The sequence below is a fragment of the Vipera berus genome, assembly GCF_964194415.1.
Source record: "Vipera berus genome assembly, chromosome: 5".
Lineage (NCBI taxonomy): Eukaryota > Metazoa > Chordata > Lepidosauria > Squamata > Viperidae > Vipera > Vipera berus.
In genome coordinates this window covers 42,915,468-42,934,070 of record NC_138207.1, presented here as the reverse complement: position 1 = coordinate 42,934,070, position 18,603 = coordinate 42,915,468, and the positions used below count along the sequence as shown (strand labels likewise).

At 38.7% G+C, this 18,603-nt stretch overlaps 2 protein-coding genes and 1 long non-coding RNA gene across 21 annotated transcripts in view; 1 reads left to right on the top strand and 2 right to left on the bottom strand.

The window, feature by feature from the left end:
• Window positions 1-7,784, bottom strand: part of ILKAP (ILK associated serine/threonine phosphatase) — an 11,261-nt gene extending 3,477 nt beyond the window's left edge. For both annotated transcript variants that reach the window (XM_081328833.1, XM_081328834.1), the window contains exons 1-8: window positions 7,459-7,784; window positions 6,728-6,793; window positions 5,133-5,189; window positions 4,040-4,144; window positions 2,889-3,015; window positions 1,165-1,271; window positions 664-757; window positions 224-311 (exon numbers count right to left, since the gene is read on the bottom strand). In XM_081328833.1, the coding sequence (XP_081184959.1) occupies window positions 224-311; window positions 664-757; window positions 1,165-1,271; window positions 2,889-3,015; window positions 4,040-4,144; window positions 5,133-5,189; window positions 6,728-6,793; window positions 7,459-7,513 (699 nt within the window). In that variant the 5' untranslated portion in view covers window positions 7,514-7,784. The remainder of the gene's footprint in view (window positions 1-223; window positions 312-663; window positions 758-1,164; window positions 1,272-2,888; window positions 3,016-4,039; window positions 4,145-5,132; window positions 5,190-6,727; window positions 6,794-7,458) is intronic.
• Window positions 7,785-8,012: 228 nt separating this feature from the next.
• On the top strand, window positions 8,013-18,603 carry LOC308668323. The gene is made up of 3 exons (XR_014026491.1): window positions 8,013-8,622; window positions 11,157-11,283; window positions 18,222-18,603. It is a non-coding gene; the product is annotated as an uncharacterized lncRNA (long non-coding RNA).
• Window positions 16,853-18,603, bottom strand: part of KIF1A (kinesin family member 1A) — a gene marked incomplete at its 5' end in the record, with an annotated part of 89,435 nt that continues 87,684 nt past the window's right edge. For 17 of the 18 annotated variants that reach the window (XM_081328143.1, XM_081328157.1, XM_081328158.1 and 14 more), the window contains 3 exons: window positions 16,853-16,953; window positions 17,239-17,357; window positions 18,216-18,408. In XM_081328143.1, the coding sequence (XP_081184269.1) occupies window positions 16,911-16,953; window positions 17,239-17,357; window positions 18,216-18,408 (355 nt within the window). In that variant the 3' untranslated portion in view covers window positions 16,853-16,910. The remainder of the gene's footprint in view (window positions 16,954-17,238; window positions 17,358-18,215; window positions 18,409-18,603) is intronic. The other variant, XM_081328152.1, reaches the window with a different exon arrangement.

Here is an 18,603-nt window from a genome sequence, read left to right as displayed (position 1 = left end):
CATCATCCAACAGAGAGGACACTAAGAACACTCCTCTCCAAAATCACCCAGCTACTACAAGGTGCTTGTTATAAGAAGAGTCTGTGTCGATCTCCTGGTCCCTTAGTAAAGAAACTGTAAAACATTTACTGAACTAGTTGTGTATTATCACTGAAGAAAAACAATTACCCTTAATACTATAAAACACATATAGTCTGGATCCACAATTTTCAGTGTGACTTACTCTACTGTCGCCAAGATTGGCAATGTACAGAGTATTATCAATCACCAGCACACAGGTTGCCGTGGAACCGTCTTTCCAAGCAGGTTTCCTGCAGGTTTCCAAAATTGGGGGCAAAACAAAGATGAATCCAATTACTCAAAGTGATTTTTACACTACTTAAGATACCAAGTAGCCCATTACAAAGATGGAAAACTTAGGCCTTATGGAACCCCACACATATAATAAAGCCTTGCTGGTATTTTCAAGTGCAACATTCCAGAATACATGTTGGAATATCTTCCTCTCCTATCAGGCAACATTCTTCTCATATGGCTACCTTTCCATATGCAGGAACTGCTTGATAGAAGAAAAACATTCAAAGCTGCATCCCCTCCAACTTTCTACAGAGATTCAACTTCAAATACCTTGACATATTATATCCCGGATAAGTATATACTTACTGGCTGGAAGCCTGTTTGAGGAATTCCTCATCTGTGTGTTTGAAAGTATCCAAAATGCATCTCCTTATTGCTTTCTCCACACTGGGTACCTCTCCTGTTTTATAGATCCAAAGGGAACAATTAGACACCTAATCTGGGGGTTAGTGGAGAAAATATTAGAAAGAATTGGCACCTCCCACTCCAGAATTATGACACCCCAGCCATTCTTTGCAGCTTCCAGAGAAAACAGAAAATTCAGCATTCACAGTGAAAAGGAAAATTATTTTGCTTAATCCTGCATGACTGTGGGATTAAGAAAGTCTACACATCAATGATTTAATTTCAGTTTTACCCAGGTTATCCTTCAGATAACTGCTTGATACGGTTTAATTACCACACACTCTTAAATCAGTGTATATCTTTCCAAGGATAGTATGTAAGTATATCCTATCAACAGATCCAAGTCAGTATGTGGCTCTCAACAGAAGTAGAACTCAAAGAATACTACCATATTTTGCTGACCTTTAGGAAATTTTCTTATTAGGTTTTGATGCAGATTCTGTGCAGCGTATGTTGAAGCTCTCACTCCTCCATGGCCATCAAAAACAGCAAAATATGAGACACGAGTTCTATAAAAAAAATAGATACAGACTGTTCTCACTCTGAAGTTGGCTATGATAGTGAATTTGTATTTATCAATGAAGCTGCAGAAAATGTAACATGGGATCCAGAAAAAAATTAATCTTTCCTGCAATCTACACACAGGAACGATTCCTAGCCTCAGCAAAACAAAAATGATCTGTTTTAAATTTTCCAATTTCAAAACTTCCCTTAAGACAGAGGTCCCCAACCTTTTGGGCACCAGGGACCAGTTCCTTGAAGAGAGTTTTTTCCACGGACTGGAGGGGGTGTAGATTTGCATGCTGCTTGCATCCCGCAGATGGGGCTTCACTGGTTTGCGTGGACCAGTACCGATCCACAGACCGGAAGTTGGGGACCCTTGCCTTAAGAGTTCAGCTATGAAAAGATTCCAGTACTTTTACAAAATATTCTACACTTCACTTCTATGAATTTTTTTCCTTGTCTTCAATCTAAGTACACAGACACTCCTTTTGATCAGTAGTTTGGAGTCTGACCTCTTGAAGTTTGAAGAAACTCTTAAATATCTGTTTTCTCAGGACCTTTATATGGGAAGATTTCTTTGTGTCAATGGATAGTTAGGACTGCAGAAAAAACAATCGCAAACAGCCTGCCTTCCATTGAGGATCTGTATACTGCATAAACTAGAAAGAGGGCTGAGAAAATATCTAGAGGCACCTCATATCCTGGACCTTTCAACTTCTCCCCTCAGGTTGTCGCTAAAGAGCATTGCATGCCAAAACAACCAGACACAAAGATAGCTTTTTCCCCCGTGCCATCACTCTCCTGAACACTTAATTCCCACAGCACTGTCTCGTTTCTCATCTTTCCTAGTTTCTTCTCCTATTGGTTTCTTATGATTTATCTTATCCAACAAAGATTTAAATAATGGCTGTATTTAGAAATTTTATTATTGATTCTTGCTGATATTAGTTCATGCTGCATTATATTTGTTTTACTTATGCCATAATTAGATATAAGTGCTGATTAAATAATATTGCATTACTATAATCAATGCCTTGCATATGCATGCAGATGGTGATGTCAAATTACTTTATACACAAGTTTAACTTTATGTTCCATGTGGGAAGAATCTTTTCTTTCTTGGTTAATATGAAAAATAAAAGCAGAAGATCATGCTAAAAATGTAAATAATTAAACAGAAATGCTAGTCTGGAATAAGCTAAAAACTCAAAAAGGTACATAATTTTAAAATGGGTCTATTAAAAAGAGCATATACATATACTGTACATACATAATTACTTATCAGTATTTTTAATTCAGTTTTGGGGGAGTTAATGTTTTATTTTTCTTCCTTTGTTTGGATTTTATCATTTTATTCTGGAAAAAATTAAAAATGAGAACATTTCAGAGTGAATGACATCTTTCTGATGAGATTTTTGGATGTCTTCCATTCTCTTTTTTGTTAAGCTTCCTAAAATCAGTGACATTTAAAAGAAAATATACTTTTTGCATCATTATAGCATTATAGAAGGTTGAAAAAAAATCAAGCAGTTGAAGTTACCATCCAGACAAGCAATTAAACCCATCCTGGTAAGCAGGCGGAAAACACAGAAATCCAATAATAATATGACTATATGACTCACATTTGAGAGGACGAAGGACTGCACTCTTCCGTGATGTCATTCAAAATAACATGGGCATCTTGCATTTCTTCTCTCTCACCTTTCCTCTCTGCTACATAACCCTTCAGAACAAGAATACCTGCAGAATCTAAAGAAAAATAGAGCAAAGATACACCCATATTTAATCCCTCAGCAAGTTTCCTGTGTAAAAGCACTACAGTTACCTAGCAAAATTAAAGATCAGAATTCTAACAACCTGTTCATTATAATCCATACCAAAAATGTAAATAGGCCCTGTATGATACCTCTGACTGAAAATGTGCATATGCAGATGAGTCTAAGAAAACCTTATCCAACTGCCATCACATTATAATTCAGGTGAAAAATTCTAAAACCACGTTTGGGTTTCTATATCCAACCTGGGACAACTTAGCTATGATGCTCCCTACAATACTAAGAGGATAAATAAGGACAGGCTTCTCACACTGCATAAACCATATCTAATATTTTGGTTTGAGTTTGATGTTTGGACCTATTCACTGTAGCTAATAAATCATGTATCAAGACAACAATTTAGATAGCAAGCCATGGTTAAAACTATGACGTGACACTATGTCTTAGGCAGGATGGCACTACAATGCACCCAATACAGGAGAAATTAAGTCATGTTGCGCCAAATAATAAAATTTGGCAACACACAAGTATATGTGGTGTACTGAAAAATTTGGGACAGCCTTCAAATTTGCACTAATCACATTAGATGACCAATCTTAATTATGCATTATATTGTTTTTGCAAACAGAATCCATGCAGGTTAAAAAGCAATCTGTATGCTTAATTTTTTAAACATAAGAACTCTAAAAGTGGCATCTGTGAGAAAAAAAGGTAATATTTAAAGCTGACTGTCCTTAGTTCTGTGAACAAACACAGCCAGAATGTATGACAGCAGCATGATTACAATTATAATTTGCACTGGTACCCTTAAGGAGGGAGAAACACAAATTCCTCTAAGGTAGAGATACTCAGGAAGGATTTCATCCATGTACAGCAACTCCTCCCATTCCTATGAGTGGCTACAAGCAACACCGTCTTAGGAAAACAATTTCACTTTTTTATTATTTAGAACAGCACTAGAATAGAACAAAATATTTGGCTTCAGAGTGTCTGAAAACCTTTACAAACTTTCTTTTCCACAAGTTCTTCACTCCCATTCTTCTCTCCTTCAATGGACTTCCTCTTTTCTCCCTTCCCATAGCTCACAGGAAGAGAAACTTGCTCTGTGGGATGAGAAGATGAAAAATAAAATTTTGTAATTTATTTATAGACTTTATATGGCCACCCATCCTAGTCCAAGAATTCTGGGCAACTAATAAAATCAGTTCACAAAACAACACCATGTAAAAGCCACAAGGCTACATATAATTAAGACAATGAGATGTCTTGCAAACTGATTCACAGCACACATCAAATACGTTAACTGGGCTCCACTAAAAACTGAGAGCCAGAGGGGAAAAACACATCAAGTTTTCCAAAAGACTAAGAGGGCCTGGAGGAAACCTGGCCCCTATGCCATGAAAGGCTTTAAAAGTGGAAGCCAGCATCTCAAACTCCACTTGGAAAGCCTAGTGGGAGCCAGTTCAACTCAAATAGCAGCAGTGTTCTATGGGCATACTGTGACGTGCCCCAAATGGCATATGGTGCCACATTCTGGACTACCATTATTCTGTCTCCTATTTATGCTTGGGTTTTTTCCCCTTTAGCTTAGATTGGCTTTAATATTTTGAAATCGAAAACCCAGGCTGTCACACATTTTGAAATTTAAAACTGAAGTAAACAGACCTAACTGTACGCTGCATGGAAATGCAGGTCAGTAAAATAAAAACAGCTGCTTTAGAAGATGAATTTGGACAAAATGCATCAGGGAACATGCTGAACCCATTTCCTGACTGCTACTTCTCCACAAATATTGATATCAGGTAAATTTGTGTAGGTATTTGTGGCCTCAGCAACAGCAGAGTAGTAATCTCACTCTATTCAAGCACCTGATTAGTATCATAACAAAAACATGAACAGCATAGATATTCTCTAATCTGAAAAAAGAAAAATGACAGGAGACATTTTACTCTAATATCTTCTAATATCATTTTAGACACATTACCCATATGTATTTGCTATGAATCACAGGTACTTAAACAAGTAACACTTAAATATAACTTTATTAAGAGTAGTGTAATAAATAGCAAAATAAATCTAGTCATGGCTCACCTGAGTTGCCACTGCTGGCAGGTGGGAGGTCATCAAATAGCAAAGAACCTCCTGCTCCTAAAAAAAAATCCAACCAAACAAGGAAATATACATCCCTAGTCAGATCCCACAGTAAGTATACTTTTGAACAGTTTCATCTACAAAAAACTCTGCCAAGCTGAAGAGCTACTTAAAATTTTATCCATTTCACATATGGCACTAAATCCAATTCATAAAAATGAGGGGGAAAGCACTAGGACTACAATCCTATACTTACTTAGAAGTAGGCCTTACAGAAATAGCTTTTAAATAGACATGGAAAAGATTGTGTTCATTATTCAAGTTAAAATATAGCTTATAAAAAGAGGCATAACTAGAGGTAGACAGAAATTTATTTCATTGATCAATAAAAGTAACATGTGAATTGCTAATTTAAGTTATAGTAACATTTTTTTAAAAAGTAAATTAAAAATTGGCCACATGTTTAGAAATGTTGTGCTTCAAAAGAAAACTGATATGTCAAGCAGTATTGGTAATAATAGAAGGAGCTCTCTAGGCTGAATCTGTACCAGTCACCACAGGAAATGAAACTGGGATCTTCTTGCAAAATATGTGTTACTCCAATAACTAATGGCTCTCCCACAAAAATATGTATTTTTTAAAATTGTCTACCTATTTATATATCCATCTAAAAATGTTCCCTTTCAGGGAAAAACCTCAGAGATAAATAACTATGGTGTAGTTACGATTAGTATTTCTGTACAATGCTAGTTGTTCAGTTATGGCACAAAGACAGAATCAAACAAAAGAATGGAGAACACAAAACCTAAGATTCAGCTTTTGCTTCTCTATTACCAGCCTTTCTATTATTTATAGTTCCATTGCTGGAAAATAATCTTAGTCAAATGTAAATGCATAATAGAATGGAGTCTTGCTTAAGGACAGCAAACTTAAGCTTGTAGAAATGTAAAAAGTAAAAAGGACTGGGTCAAATGCCTCTTTGCACCAAGATGTTGCAAACAAGAAGTCCATACAGAGTAAAGCAAGTGAAAAAGTTGGAACTAGCCAACAGAAAAACCTTACAGAGCCATTGCTGTATTTTTACTAGCAGCCAGGGGAACAAGTCTGCAAATTCCTGGTCATTCAGGCCAGATAAATCTACTGAATTCCCACATCCTCTAGGGCAGGGGTGTCAAACTCAATTTCATTGAGGGCCGCATAAGCACTGCAGTTGCCCTCAGGGGGCCGGGTGGGTATGGCCAGGGTGGGCATGGCCTACTGGGTGGGCGTGGCTAGAGTGCGTATGGCCTGCTGGGTGGCCAGCTCTACATCGTTCGCATCAAGGGTGCCTATGGGGGCCTGGGCAGGAGTGGGACAGATCTGAGGGTCTCTGGCAGAAGGAGGGTCTCTGGGCCAGGGCCAAGGCAGTGGGGGCCGTTCCCTCACTGTTTCCAGGATGGCTTCACGGGCCACATGAAACCACTTCGCGGGCCGGATCTGGCCCCCGGGCCTTGTGTTGGACATTTCTGATCTAGGGGAACTTTGCACAAGGATTCAATTAGCTGAGAGAAATCAAGAGAATTCAGAATAACACAAGACACAGACAACAATCATACCCAAATCACTGTTGCTGATTGGAGGAAGATCATCAAAAAGCAAAGATTCTTTCTGTCCCTCTTTCTCTAAACAAAACCAAACCAAACACAGAGTAATCTATTAACATACAGCATTCAAAAATATGACTAGTGCTGCCAAACAGGGCTGCAAAAAAAATGATTGAAAGACCGACAGGTGAAACCAAACAGTTAATCGTTTTCAGCACCTCTTTGTCGACATTTAATGGGCGTCCAGTTTTTTTTACACATTCCTTTTTACAAGTTTAAAATTATTAGGGCAAGAGCAATCCTATCATCAACTAACTGCTTCCCCCTTCCAGCTATAACCTGGTGGGAATCAAGAGTTAGTTCCTCAGGGTCCGGATAATACTCGTGTATTACCTGTGACCGCCAGAGGTCACCCCCGAGTGTCAATAAGAGACGCGTGTATTTCCCTGTGGGGTCACGGGCGCATGCGCGTTGAATCGTGCTCGGCAGAGCGGGCTTAATTCTAAGCGTTACAATTCCGTACGCAAAACGTCAGAAGCCTCCCGGGGTCCCGGACCCTTTCCTACTTCCTCGGGAAGGGGGCGAGATCGTGGGAAGGCCTCTTCAGTGCAGACATACACGCGGCAGCCTAAGACAAACAAACCTAAGGCTGCTCCTGGGAGAGAGAGAGAAAAGCTGGCCCAGCTCGCCTGTTTCCTGCAGGCTCAGGCCCACTCCTCCTCCCAAAGGGACCCGCCACTCACCGAGTGCCGCCACTGCCGGAGGAGTTGGCTCCGGAAGGTCCCCGAACAGATCCATCCAGCCCTAAGGAGGCTGCTGCCGCCGCGCCGGCAGGCCCTCCTCCTCCTCCTCCTCCTCCCGCAAAGGCCGGCCTAGCTGTCAATCATTGGCTCAGGAGGACGCAAGCGCCGCCCTGGTCAGGCCAGAAGGGGCGTGGCCGCGGCTGTCTTGCCGTACAAATGGGCGAGGTTAAAACCAGCCTTAAACCGGTGGGAAGGGCCCGTGTCCGAAGACTTTTTTTGAATTGTTTTCCGCCTCTTGAGGTCTTTTCTCTGCGGCCCCCAACAAAGGATGGCGGGGCCGTTCTCGTTACTTCCGGGGCGGGTCCTTAGCGATCTCCTTCCAGGGCAGGGGTAGGCAACCTCGGCTCTTTTATGACTCATGGACTTCAACTCCCAGAATTCCTGAGCCAGCATGGCTGGCTCAGGAATTCTGGGTGTTGAAGTCCATGAGTCATAAAAGAGCCGAGGTTGCCTACCCCTGTTCCAGGGCAAAGCCCTGGAAGAAAACCTGGGTCGGGGATCCCTTCGGTTTATTTAGTTCCCGCCGGAGCTCGGCCTTCTTCCGCTTGGGGAGGCGCCGCAGCTTCTGGCCTTTGCCGTCCACTGGTTGTGGTGGCGGTGGCTCCGAAGGTGGATCGTCTCGTGCGTCAAGGAGAGCGATTAGATTACATCTAGATATCCTTATCATTCGTAGATTAAAAACTCGAGGACGGAAGTGCCACAGTCGCTGCCCGAGTAGCCCGTGCTTCCTGGGGGGGGGTCGTGGGGGGGGGGGCGGGACGAGTAGCACTCAGGACTCCTCGCTGGACTGTAAAAATCCTAAAAGTAGTTTCGTACTTTTTTCAGATTTTTGCAGCCGAGATGCGATGACCATAATTTTTTTTTAAAAAAAAGTGACGGTAGTGAAGCATGAGCGGTTGACAGCAAGTTGAAAGAAAAAGAGGAAAAGACCACCGCTGGAAACCGTTTGCTAAGATTTTTTTTTTTAAAAAAAAGTTTTTAGTTAGACATAATTTGAGTAACACTGTTACTGTAATGTGAGGGCTGCATTTCTATTTCAGCATTTTAATTACGTTACATACAGATTTTTGCTACTATGATATGAGGAGGAACTCTTAGAAAAAGGTTAGTAGAAATTTATGGAAATTATAGATTACTTCCAGTCTGCAGCAGGGTGCCTTAGTAGATCTTTGTTCACAATAAGGCTTTTACAATTATACAATACATGAATTTGATGACAAATGGCATGTGAAGTAGGAAAAAATGTTGTTAGTTGCGAAGTTGTGTCCGACCCATCGCAACCCCATGGACAACGTTCCTTCAACCCTTCCTGTCCTCTACCATCTTCTGGAGTCCATTTAAGCTCACGCCTCCTGCTTCATGACTCCATCCAGCCACCTCATTCTCTGTCGTCCCCTTCTTCTATTGCCCTCAACTTTTCCCAGCATTAGGCTCTTCTCCAGTGAGTCCTTCCTTCTCATTAGGTGGCCAAAGTATTTGAGTTTTAGCTTCAGGATCTGGCCTTCTAAAGAGCAGTCAGGGTTGATCTCCTCTAGGACTGACCGGTTTGATCGCCATGCAGTCCAAGGAGTCTTCTCCAGCACCATAGTTCAAAGGCTTCAATTCTTTGGCGCTCAGCCTTTCTTATGGTCCAACTTTCACAGCCATACATTGCAACTGGGAAGACCATAGCTTTGACTATACACACTTTTGTTGGCAGGGTGATGTCTCTGCTTTTTAGTGTGCTGTCTAGATTTGCCATGGCTTTCCTCCCCAGGAGTGTCTTTTAATTTCTTGGCTGCAGTCCCCATCTGTGGTGATCTTGGAGCCCAGGAAAATAAAATCTGTCACTACCTCTGTTTCTTCCCCATCTATTTGCCAGGAATTGAGAGGGCTGGGTGCCATGATCTTGGTTTTCTTAATGTTTAGTTTCAAGTTTAGTTTAGTTAAGTTCAAGTTTAGTTTAGCAATGTTTAGTTTCAAGTAGAAAAAATAATTCAGAGCTAAAGGAAACTGGGTTAATATATCAAAATTAGCCGCTGTCAGGGCCCTTTTATTAGATTCCCCTAAACACTCTTGGCAAATGTACGCTTGGTTGTATTTTTTAAGTATCATATAAAAGCTTATCTCCCCTAATCTAACAATCATTGCTAAATTTTTTAACAAATGATGCAACCACATTTGTAACACAAATACTAGCTTGGTGAACAATTTCAGTTTATTCATTGCTTCCTAATTTTCTTTGTACTATGATATTTCAGAGCTTATTGTTTTTGAAATAAAAAATATTTTATAATACATTAAAATATTAAATGTAAAGGATTATTCTCATTACTTTTGAAAATTAGAAGGCAAGAAAATTGCACAGCTGGTCTGATTGTAAGAAAGATAAAATGACCTTCTTGTATTTCCATAACAGCATAGAGTATTGATATCCCCACTGTCTTAGTTTGGGAGATGAGGCCTGTGGGATATTTTGTACAATGTGCTAAGTTTCACTTAATTACAAAGTTCCATGACATCTGTAGTAGGAAATAGTTTGCTGATTGTGCCTCTACCAAATTGATACCAAAATCATTTTTGCCAATACTGGCTATCCAGCTATCCAGCTATCCAGCACTTTCCTGTGTATAGTGCACCTAGTTAGCTCAGTTAGGGAAAGCTAACGTTTCCTCAACCCTATTATATGGCAGGGGAAAAAGCATGCATGGCTGCAGATGAAAATGGAAAAAGAACTTGCAGGAATGCTGCTGCAGGAATGGATCTTTGCCTCTTCTTTTGCCACTAGAAGTGAGGATTGGAAATGAAGAATTAACTTATCAGACCAAATTCAGATGATATGTGGAGGCATAATCTATTATTTTGTAATCTGAATAAATTATTAGGTCAATTGGAAGAGATGTAGCCACAATCTGGACTATTCATGCTTTGGACAGCATATTGGTCCAAACCACAGTATGCTTTACTGCATCAGTGTTAATCATTTCATGAAGTTGTCCCTTATGAATTGAAGGGATTATTTTGCAACATGTTTATTTCTGGTTACCTCTGGCATTCAAATAATTTTTATAATATAGCAACTTTTGATTAAAAAAACAGTCAAAAACACAGCCTAGTATTTGCATAAATGCCACATTTATTTCTTTAACTGAACAGTGCCTGAAGTGTACACAAACAGTTTAAGACCCTAATTTCCAACACTCATAATTTAAGACATCAAGAAAACTAGACTCATTACTTCGGTATTGTTATTTATACAGTGGTAAAGGGTGTTCCCACAGCAATCACATATATACTGTACAAAGCAAGAGAAATAGTCTCCCAGCATTTGGAGATGGCATCACAGGAAGAACTCATGTAGACAAACTAGATAATGGAAGCACAGGCAAAACAATAAGAAAAATTAAAATAAGTAACCTCTGTTATTATACAGAAAATCTTGATACTGAATCTCAGCTTATGAATGTTAGAAATCCTCCATACTGTATATGCAATTGAATACACGACAGAGAAAGAGACAGTAATAGCATATTAAACAGTTAAATGTCTTGTGTTATAGCCGCAGGTTACCAGAAGTATGCAATTTCCTTATGGTGTTTTTGTTATTCTTGGCTAATCATTTTCCTTTCATTTCTGTTGCTTTTATGATAATATTCAAGTCTATTATCCTGGATTAATCTACTGGAAAGTGATAGAAAGAACTTCTTTATGGGATAAATGCCTCCCTTGGTGTGTGCAGCTGAAGAAACTGAAAACTGCCACTCAGTAAATAAACATCAACTTCTAGTGTGTATATTTTATGGAAATGTATGAGTTAGTACAATATCATAATTTTGTTCTATTATATCATATTATAATAACTAACTTCCCTCTTGAGATTGCCACCTAGGGTGTGGGAGTATAAGAAAGAGTAGAGTTAAAAATTTACCCTGTTGCATTTCATGTTAAGAGGTTTCCTATTGATAAGACTCCCAAAATATGAACATACTGGGGTGGAAAGCGAATAAGAATTTTCTTTTTAGCAAAGGCCTTGTTGTTACTGGAACTAGGCACTTTGCAAAAACATTTTAAAAGTTTACATTCAAACAAAGTCAAAAGGATTACAATAAATCAATAGAGATTCCTCTATTTCAGCTGAAGTCTGAATAGCATTTCTTACCAAGTTGATTTTTTTCCAGCAATAAATGAAACAGGACCCCTAGTAATACAGGGGCCAAGAAATATGATGTGCTGGCAATTAGGTCTTCACTATCCTATTATAAATAACAATCACTTGAGGATATTCACTCCAGCAGAAAACTGCATCTTGCTTGATATATGATATGTTACAGTCAATTTGTTGAGATCGGAATTCACCAACTCATTTCTATCCCTTATTTTTTTACATTCTGATCAAAATATTTCTGCTGATCTAAGGGCTGTGGGTCAAACCTTTGATCTCTTAACTCAAAACTCTCATGTTCTTTATAGGTTTGCTGGCCCAAAAAACATGAAATACAGCATGAGATCAAGCTTTAACCCAACCATCCCACCGTGGAAGTACATGCTCTTCAGGTTGGCTGACCTAAGGCATGTTCCACCGTTAATCTATCCACAATCCACTCAAGCATTTTTTATTTTTTCTTTCCAGTGCACTTGATAGTACATATTTATTGATTGCTTAATTTGAAGAGCTAAATATATACAAGCAAGAATACTGACATAACATATTGTTATTATAATGAAATATCTGACAATTTCAGATTTGTATAAGGAACTAAAAGACTTCAGTTACCTGATTTTGTCTCAATAATAAGGATATCATTCTAATCCTTTTGATTTTGTATCTCATGAACTGTGCTGGGTGGGAATAATATCAGCTCTATAGTGCAAAACAGTATTCATAGTGGGTACCATTTATAAAAGTTTTGATACAGAATATATGGTCAAAAAGAACAGACTTTCCTAACTTCTTTAACTTTCTCCTTTATTGAAAGGAGTGTATTAAGATCTCTAAGCCTGCAGTCTTCTGCACACTTATCCAGGAGAAAGCCCCATTGGACATTGTGAAACTAGCTAACTAGTAATCATTTGCAGGTTGTACTAAGATATTTTCCTCAAGTTGGCTTCCAGCATCTAGAGATATAGTAAATTTCAACAGAACTCATTTGCTGTTTACCAATTAGGTTTTATTTGGTCTACTTAAATATTTAGTTTGGTGGGTGATAGGCCAGATATTAATAAGAGACCAAGAATCACTATTAAATGAAAAACTAATCATCACCATCATCTCAGGATCAGATTACGGGATTATTTCTAAAAATTTCAATTATTTGCTACAAAAATGATGTAATGCAACTATTTAAATATATAACAAAGTATGCCAAATCTAATTAAATAGCTAACCTCTGTGTTGTAGATTTTAATAAAACTTCCTCAGAGAGGGAACAAGTATCTCAGCTTCCTTTGAGAAGTAGTTGCAAATGGAATAACCAAGAGCAGAGTTGCTTTAGAGATCAGTGGTTCCCAATGTAGCTTAGGGAATATTAGGTGATACAGAGCATGAACACCAAAATGAAAGTGCTTGAAACATAAGAGCGAAAAGTTAACTAGATCACCAAATTTTGGCACATTTACTCCAAACTTCATGGTATGATTTCAGCCATTTATTTTTTTTTAAAAAAAGAAAAACATTTAATTTTGAAGTTTTCTGGATGCTTTAAGGGTCATATCTTCTGATACTCACAAGCATTACCATGCTAGTCACTGGCTTATGTGGTGTTCCACAAAACCATTGCTGATAATGTATCTATATAAAGAAAAATATTGGGAACTATTGTTTTAAATCAAACATAAGCCTTAATCTGCCTTGGGTATTTTTTAAGAACAACCAAATGAATCACAAGTGTTAAAATGACAGAACATTTGAGAAAAGGAACTGCACTAGAAAACATGAAATGGCCTTGCAGTGAGAAATTCATGGCAAGGAACACAAAAGACGAAAGGCATTCCCAAATGTCATTCTCCTATCAGTGACAAATTTTCCTAACTGTCCTAAATTAGATAAGTTTTCCCAGCCAGCACAGCTTCAAATAGATATTGCCGCTTATTTATTCCTTTCCCTAAAGTGTGATTTTCTTCCGTTTAAAAAAAAAAGGCAGGAACACCACTAGAAAACACAAGGGTTACTGGAGGATGACTTTGTGGTGTTAATTCCTCATTAAATAGGAATGAACAAGACATACAATTTCAGTGTAAACACGTTGTCTGGAAGCAGCTTCAGGCTGGAAAGCTGAAATGAGTAAAATTGCCTATCAAGGCTGTTTTTAAAGTCACGATTATAATTCTTTTCTATTTTGCAAACACAAAGAGTAAAAGATTAAAGTAAATAAATCACCTGACAATCTCTTAAATCTTCTCACTGAACGGGCAGTAAAAATACCTTTCTTGTGCATTTAAATCAGGGTAGCACATTCTGAAAACATACTCTGCCCAAACAGTTGCCTCAACCTAATTAATGTTTGACTGATCAGAATTAAGCACTAGTGCTAAGAATAATTCTTAAAAGAGAAAGACAAGTGTTTACGTTAGGTAAAAGGATGGAAACCTGGATTCCTCATAGATTTGCTGAACTACAGCTTCCAACATCTTTCATCATTACGCTTCAGGCAGCAGTTGGTACTGCAGTTCAGCAATGTCTGGAGGGGTCCATAATTCTCAATTTGACCCCAGATCAGTAAGATATTGGAGCTACTAGGCTTTGCCCTTTAGATAAGAAGGGAATTTCTTGAAGGAAAGAAATGCTATCTTAAGAGAGCTAATCAGAAGGAAATACGTAGAAAATCTCACAGTTATATAGTGGCTGTGTTCAAACGCCATTAAGTCATGGTTTACAGAATAAATCACAGCTAACTAATTCTATGTAACACACCAAATCATAAAACTGCTAACAATCCACATCATCTGGATTCGCATAACAGTGTAAGCTTGATAATGTTTGTGAACCCAGCAAGTATTTTCCAGCCAGAGACTACAGCATTATTAAAGGATTCTAGAATTTCTCTCTAGTCTAGTAGAATTATTCCTGCTGAAACTGGACACTTTTGCCAATCCACTGAATCTATGCAGAAGGGATTCTGACATTCTTGCCTTTATATTCACACATCTCACATCACGTGCGTGTGAAATTCAAACAGTATAATCCTTAAACAGACTTTCATCTGGGCATCACACAGAGGACCAATGGATGCAACAAAAAAATGGGAGACAGTGAAACCAAAGTGTATCCATGCTGTGCAAATCAAGATTCACTATTAGTGAAATATGCCATATTCCTAGGAACATATATTAGAAGAGCTAGGGATCTTCAGAGGCTTGCCAAAAGTTGGCTTACGTAGATACCCATTTTATTTTTTAAAAAACACACACCAAAGACAAGAACTGAGATAGAACACTTTTGCTTTTAGTGCTTTTAGTGCTAGGGATTAATTTATTTTTCAGTGTCTATGCTTTGGTCAGTTTCATTTTCCAATTGGTCCATTCCACTTGGAACTCTTTTTAACACTTGAAAAAGAAAAAAAAAGCAGTGAGATAAGTATATTTTGAAGGAGATTTTTAACAGCTTCACTTCCTATGGTGAGAGAAATAAAGGCATACCCTTTCCTGTGTAAAGATCCTTTTCACCTTTACTATATTCCCACTGTATTCTCTAAATCTACTTTTCTCAGAAAAGAAAACAACAAACTATCTTTTTCAGACGATCAGTTTTAAGTGCAACCAGCAAATAGTTATTTCTTTGCTGTGGGAAGACTAGACACCATCTCTAGAGATTGCACTGTCTATCATCCTACCTTCTCAAAGAGTGCAACCATACACTTTCAAACGGCTATATTATGCCATAATGGAATATTATCTTATGACATTGCTAAGGAGAAGCATTCCGACTTCTCCCGGTCCTGCTAGCTTTCTTTCATCTGTTATCTTCCATGCATGTAGAACTACTATGCTCATGTTGACAGGGAAGTCTGGGAACTACAGCCCTAATTCGGTGAAAGGGCAGGAGGGTAAAGAAAAACTCTTCCATGCCATGAATCATATTTGGCAACAGGGAAAGGGTCAAGCAGTCCTCTCCCGGCATTTTCCTTTTAGGAACAGCACAAGTTGAGTGCCAGCTGTTCATCCTCATTAACACAGAAGGTCAGGGCTTGCTTTACTTCCCTCTTCATGGGCTCTTTTTTAATTAATGAAAAGCAATATAGGGAAGCTACTTCTGGGAGCAAAGTAATACTTGGGAGGAGGACCTGCTTAAACTTTTCCTTCGCAAATTATACGGTGCTGGCTTCCAGCTTGACTGGCTACAAAAAGGGTTGGACCACTTCACAGAAACAGTGGGGATTGATGGCTATTAGTCTTGATGGCAGGGTGACTGCCTCAGAAGGCCATCTGCTAGGAGACTGGTGGGCTTCCTTGTGCAGTTGGTTAACCACTGTGAGAACAAGCTGCTGGTCTAGATTGGCCAGCCATCCAATCCAGCGGGTCACTGCTTATAGTCTGGTATGTATTTACAGCTTCATTTTATCCAACAAGGAAAAATGTAAGCCACTCTACCAAAAAAAAGGAAAAAAAACCCCATGCTTCCTCTATTTTCTGTTGCTGTTCCTTTGCCTTCAATCACAGCATTTAAAAAAAAATAGAAACTCTGTATTGGTGGACAGGAGGGGGTAAGGAGGGAGACTGCTGTTAATTAAACAAATAGAAGAAAGGAATGTGCAGACAGCAAATGCAGCTTGAAAAGAAAATAAAGATAGCCACATAAAACAGAGATGGATTCTTTTGCATCACCACCCTGGCTGCCTTGGGTATCTCTTCCTTTACCAAAAATGCAGTCCAGCATCAGGAATATGCATAAGTTTGGGGAGACCCCAAAACATATGATTAACAGAATGCATATTATTTTCAGTGAATAGAAATAAATACTTTATAAATATAATCTCATACTACTCTTTATCAAGTAATTTGTAAAATGTCAACAGTAAGTTATGAATTAGCAGCACGTAATTCTATCACTTTTATCTCTTTAAATAGCATTAATTTTCACTCTTGCAAATTCCTCTCTTTAAATTGAACAACTGATTTAGGAATTTAAAAAAAACAAAAGAAAAAAAGCTCTTGCTTTGTTAGTAGTCATAAGCCACCCAATAATGAGAAGAGTGGAAGATCACATATGTGCAAGAATTCCAGGGAATATCACCCTTTTAAAATTACATAAGGGAAATGAGTTTGCCCAATGAAGCTGTAACTCATGATGGATCACTCTGTGGCACAGGCATCTGAGGAGATGAATGACAGGAAAAATCCAAATTTCAGATGGGGATCTTCCAACAGCACCCATTATTTCACTTTTCTGTTTTTTTGAGGTGAGCAGCTCTTTTAAGTTAAATTCTTGCCTGGGTTGTTGTTCGTCTTGACAATTTGGATCTGTTGGAGAAGCCAAGATAGAACAAATGTAAAGGCTTGAGAGAAAAAAAACAGGGGAATTACGTTTCAGACTTCCATCCAGGTGCAGGAATCTCAACTGAATCAGGTTGCACATCTGTAATGGTAGTGCAAATGCTTTACTCTTCTTCTAGAAGAGCCTTTTTCAGTTGGTTCCTTCCATAATTTTAAGTCAGCTATCCAGCAATGGGAGCTGTGCAAGACATCTTAAGGAAGACATCTTGGGAAAGCCATTCCGAAGAGGAGCCTTTTAAGGCATTCAGTTACCTTATTGATCCAGCCAGGAGAGGGTTAAATGCATACAGCCAATCATGCATGTCCTTATCATTGCTTGCTTGCAGCAGAATTCCACGATGTTCAGTGCACACAGCAAAAGTGTTAGGGGTCTAAACCAAATAAAAAGTTGCTAGTTAGACTCATTAATAGAAGAACAGGATGACTACGGTATATAGCGACTGCAACTATAATGACTACAAATTACAGAAATCAAGCCATGTGATCCCAGACCCATATTTTGCTTACATACAGTCTTAACAATCCATATTGCAACAGCCCTGGTTTTGAAATATTTGATGCACGTGTTCCTTTTGCTAATATGGGACTTGCAACCCACATTAATCAGAATGAGTTTGGTTATTTGTTCTCATCCCCCACAAATCCATTCATCAAATTATTAATATATTTATTATAAATATATCTTGCCTTTATTGTTTTTATACATAAGGAAGCAAACATATCTAACACATCTCCTCTTATTTTCCCCACAACAACTAACCTGTGATGGGAGTTGGACTAAAAGAATGCCTGGTCCAAGGTCACCCAATCGGCTTTCATGGGATTAGAACTCACAGTCTCCTGCCTTCTAACCTGATTCCGTAACCACTAAGCCAAACTGGCTCTTAAAATGATTGCTGTCAGTTTAGCAGTATATTTATCTGACAGTCATCTTAGCTGGTGATTTACTACCTTAAACCTAGGTCCTATTTACAGTGATTCCAAAAGCAACCATATCATTGTATTTCCTAGAAAAGAAAGGGGAAGGGGAAAAAAATAACCTTCCAGGGAAGAAATGGCAGCTTGAAAACATCTCCATGAAAAGCGGACCCAGAATTCACCGAATACATTAAAACTAAAATTTCCTTGGCTTGTTTTTGAGTCTATATATGTGTGAAAACTGACTCAGAATCTTAAAAAGGCAAAGCATTTGTTGCAGGGACACTTATTTTAACAAAGTTTGTTCTTACTTTTAGCATTGCCTGCTGGTCTTCACTGTACTCCACCTGAGCTGATGAGAGATTGAGGACTGCTCTCTCCACAGAATCTTTGTCATTGTTGTAGATGTAGACATAGGGGCGTCTCACAACCACATAGCGCTTCACCCACCCATTCGTATGGGGTTCCAGAAAGTGTAGGTAGCCTTTTCTGGAGACAATAGGGCTGTGGAGGAGACACATTGGCATCCCACTTAGTAACCACATACAAACTTCACAACGTATACTCAATAATCAATCCTACGGAGCAATTTTGTGGTCACTGGCACATCTGGAAGACTGACGGGCGGGATGGGTCAATATAATTGGAATGAGATGACTCCTCTGTTAATCTGGTCCAGCTCATAATGATTGGAATAAA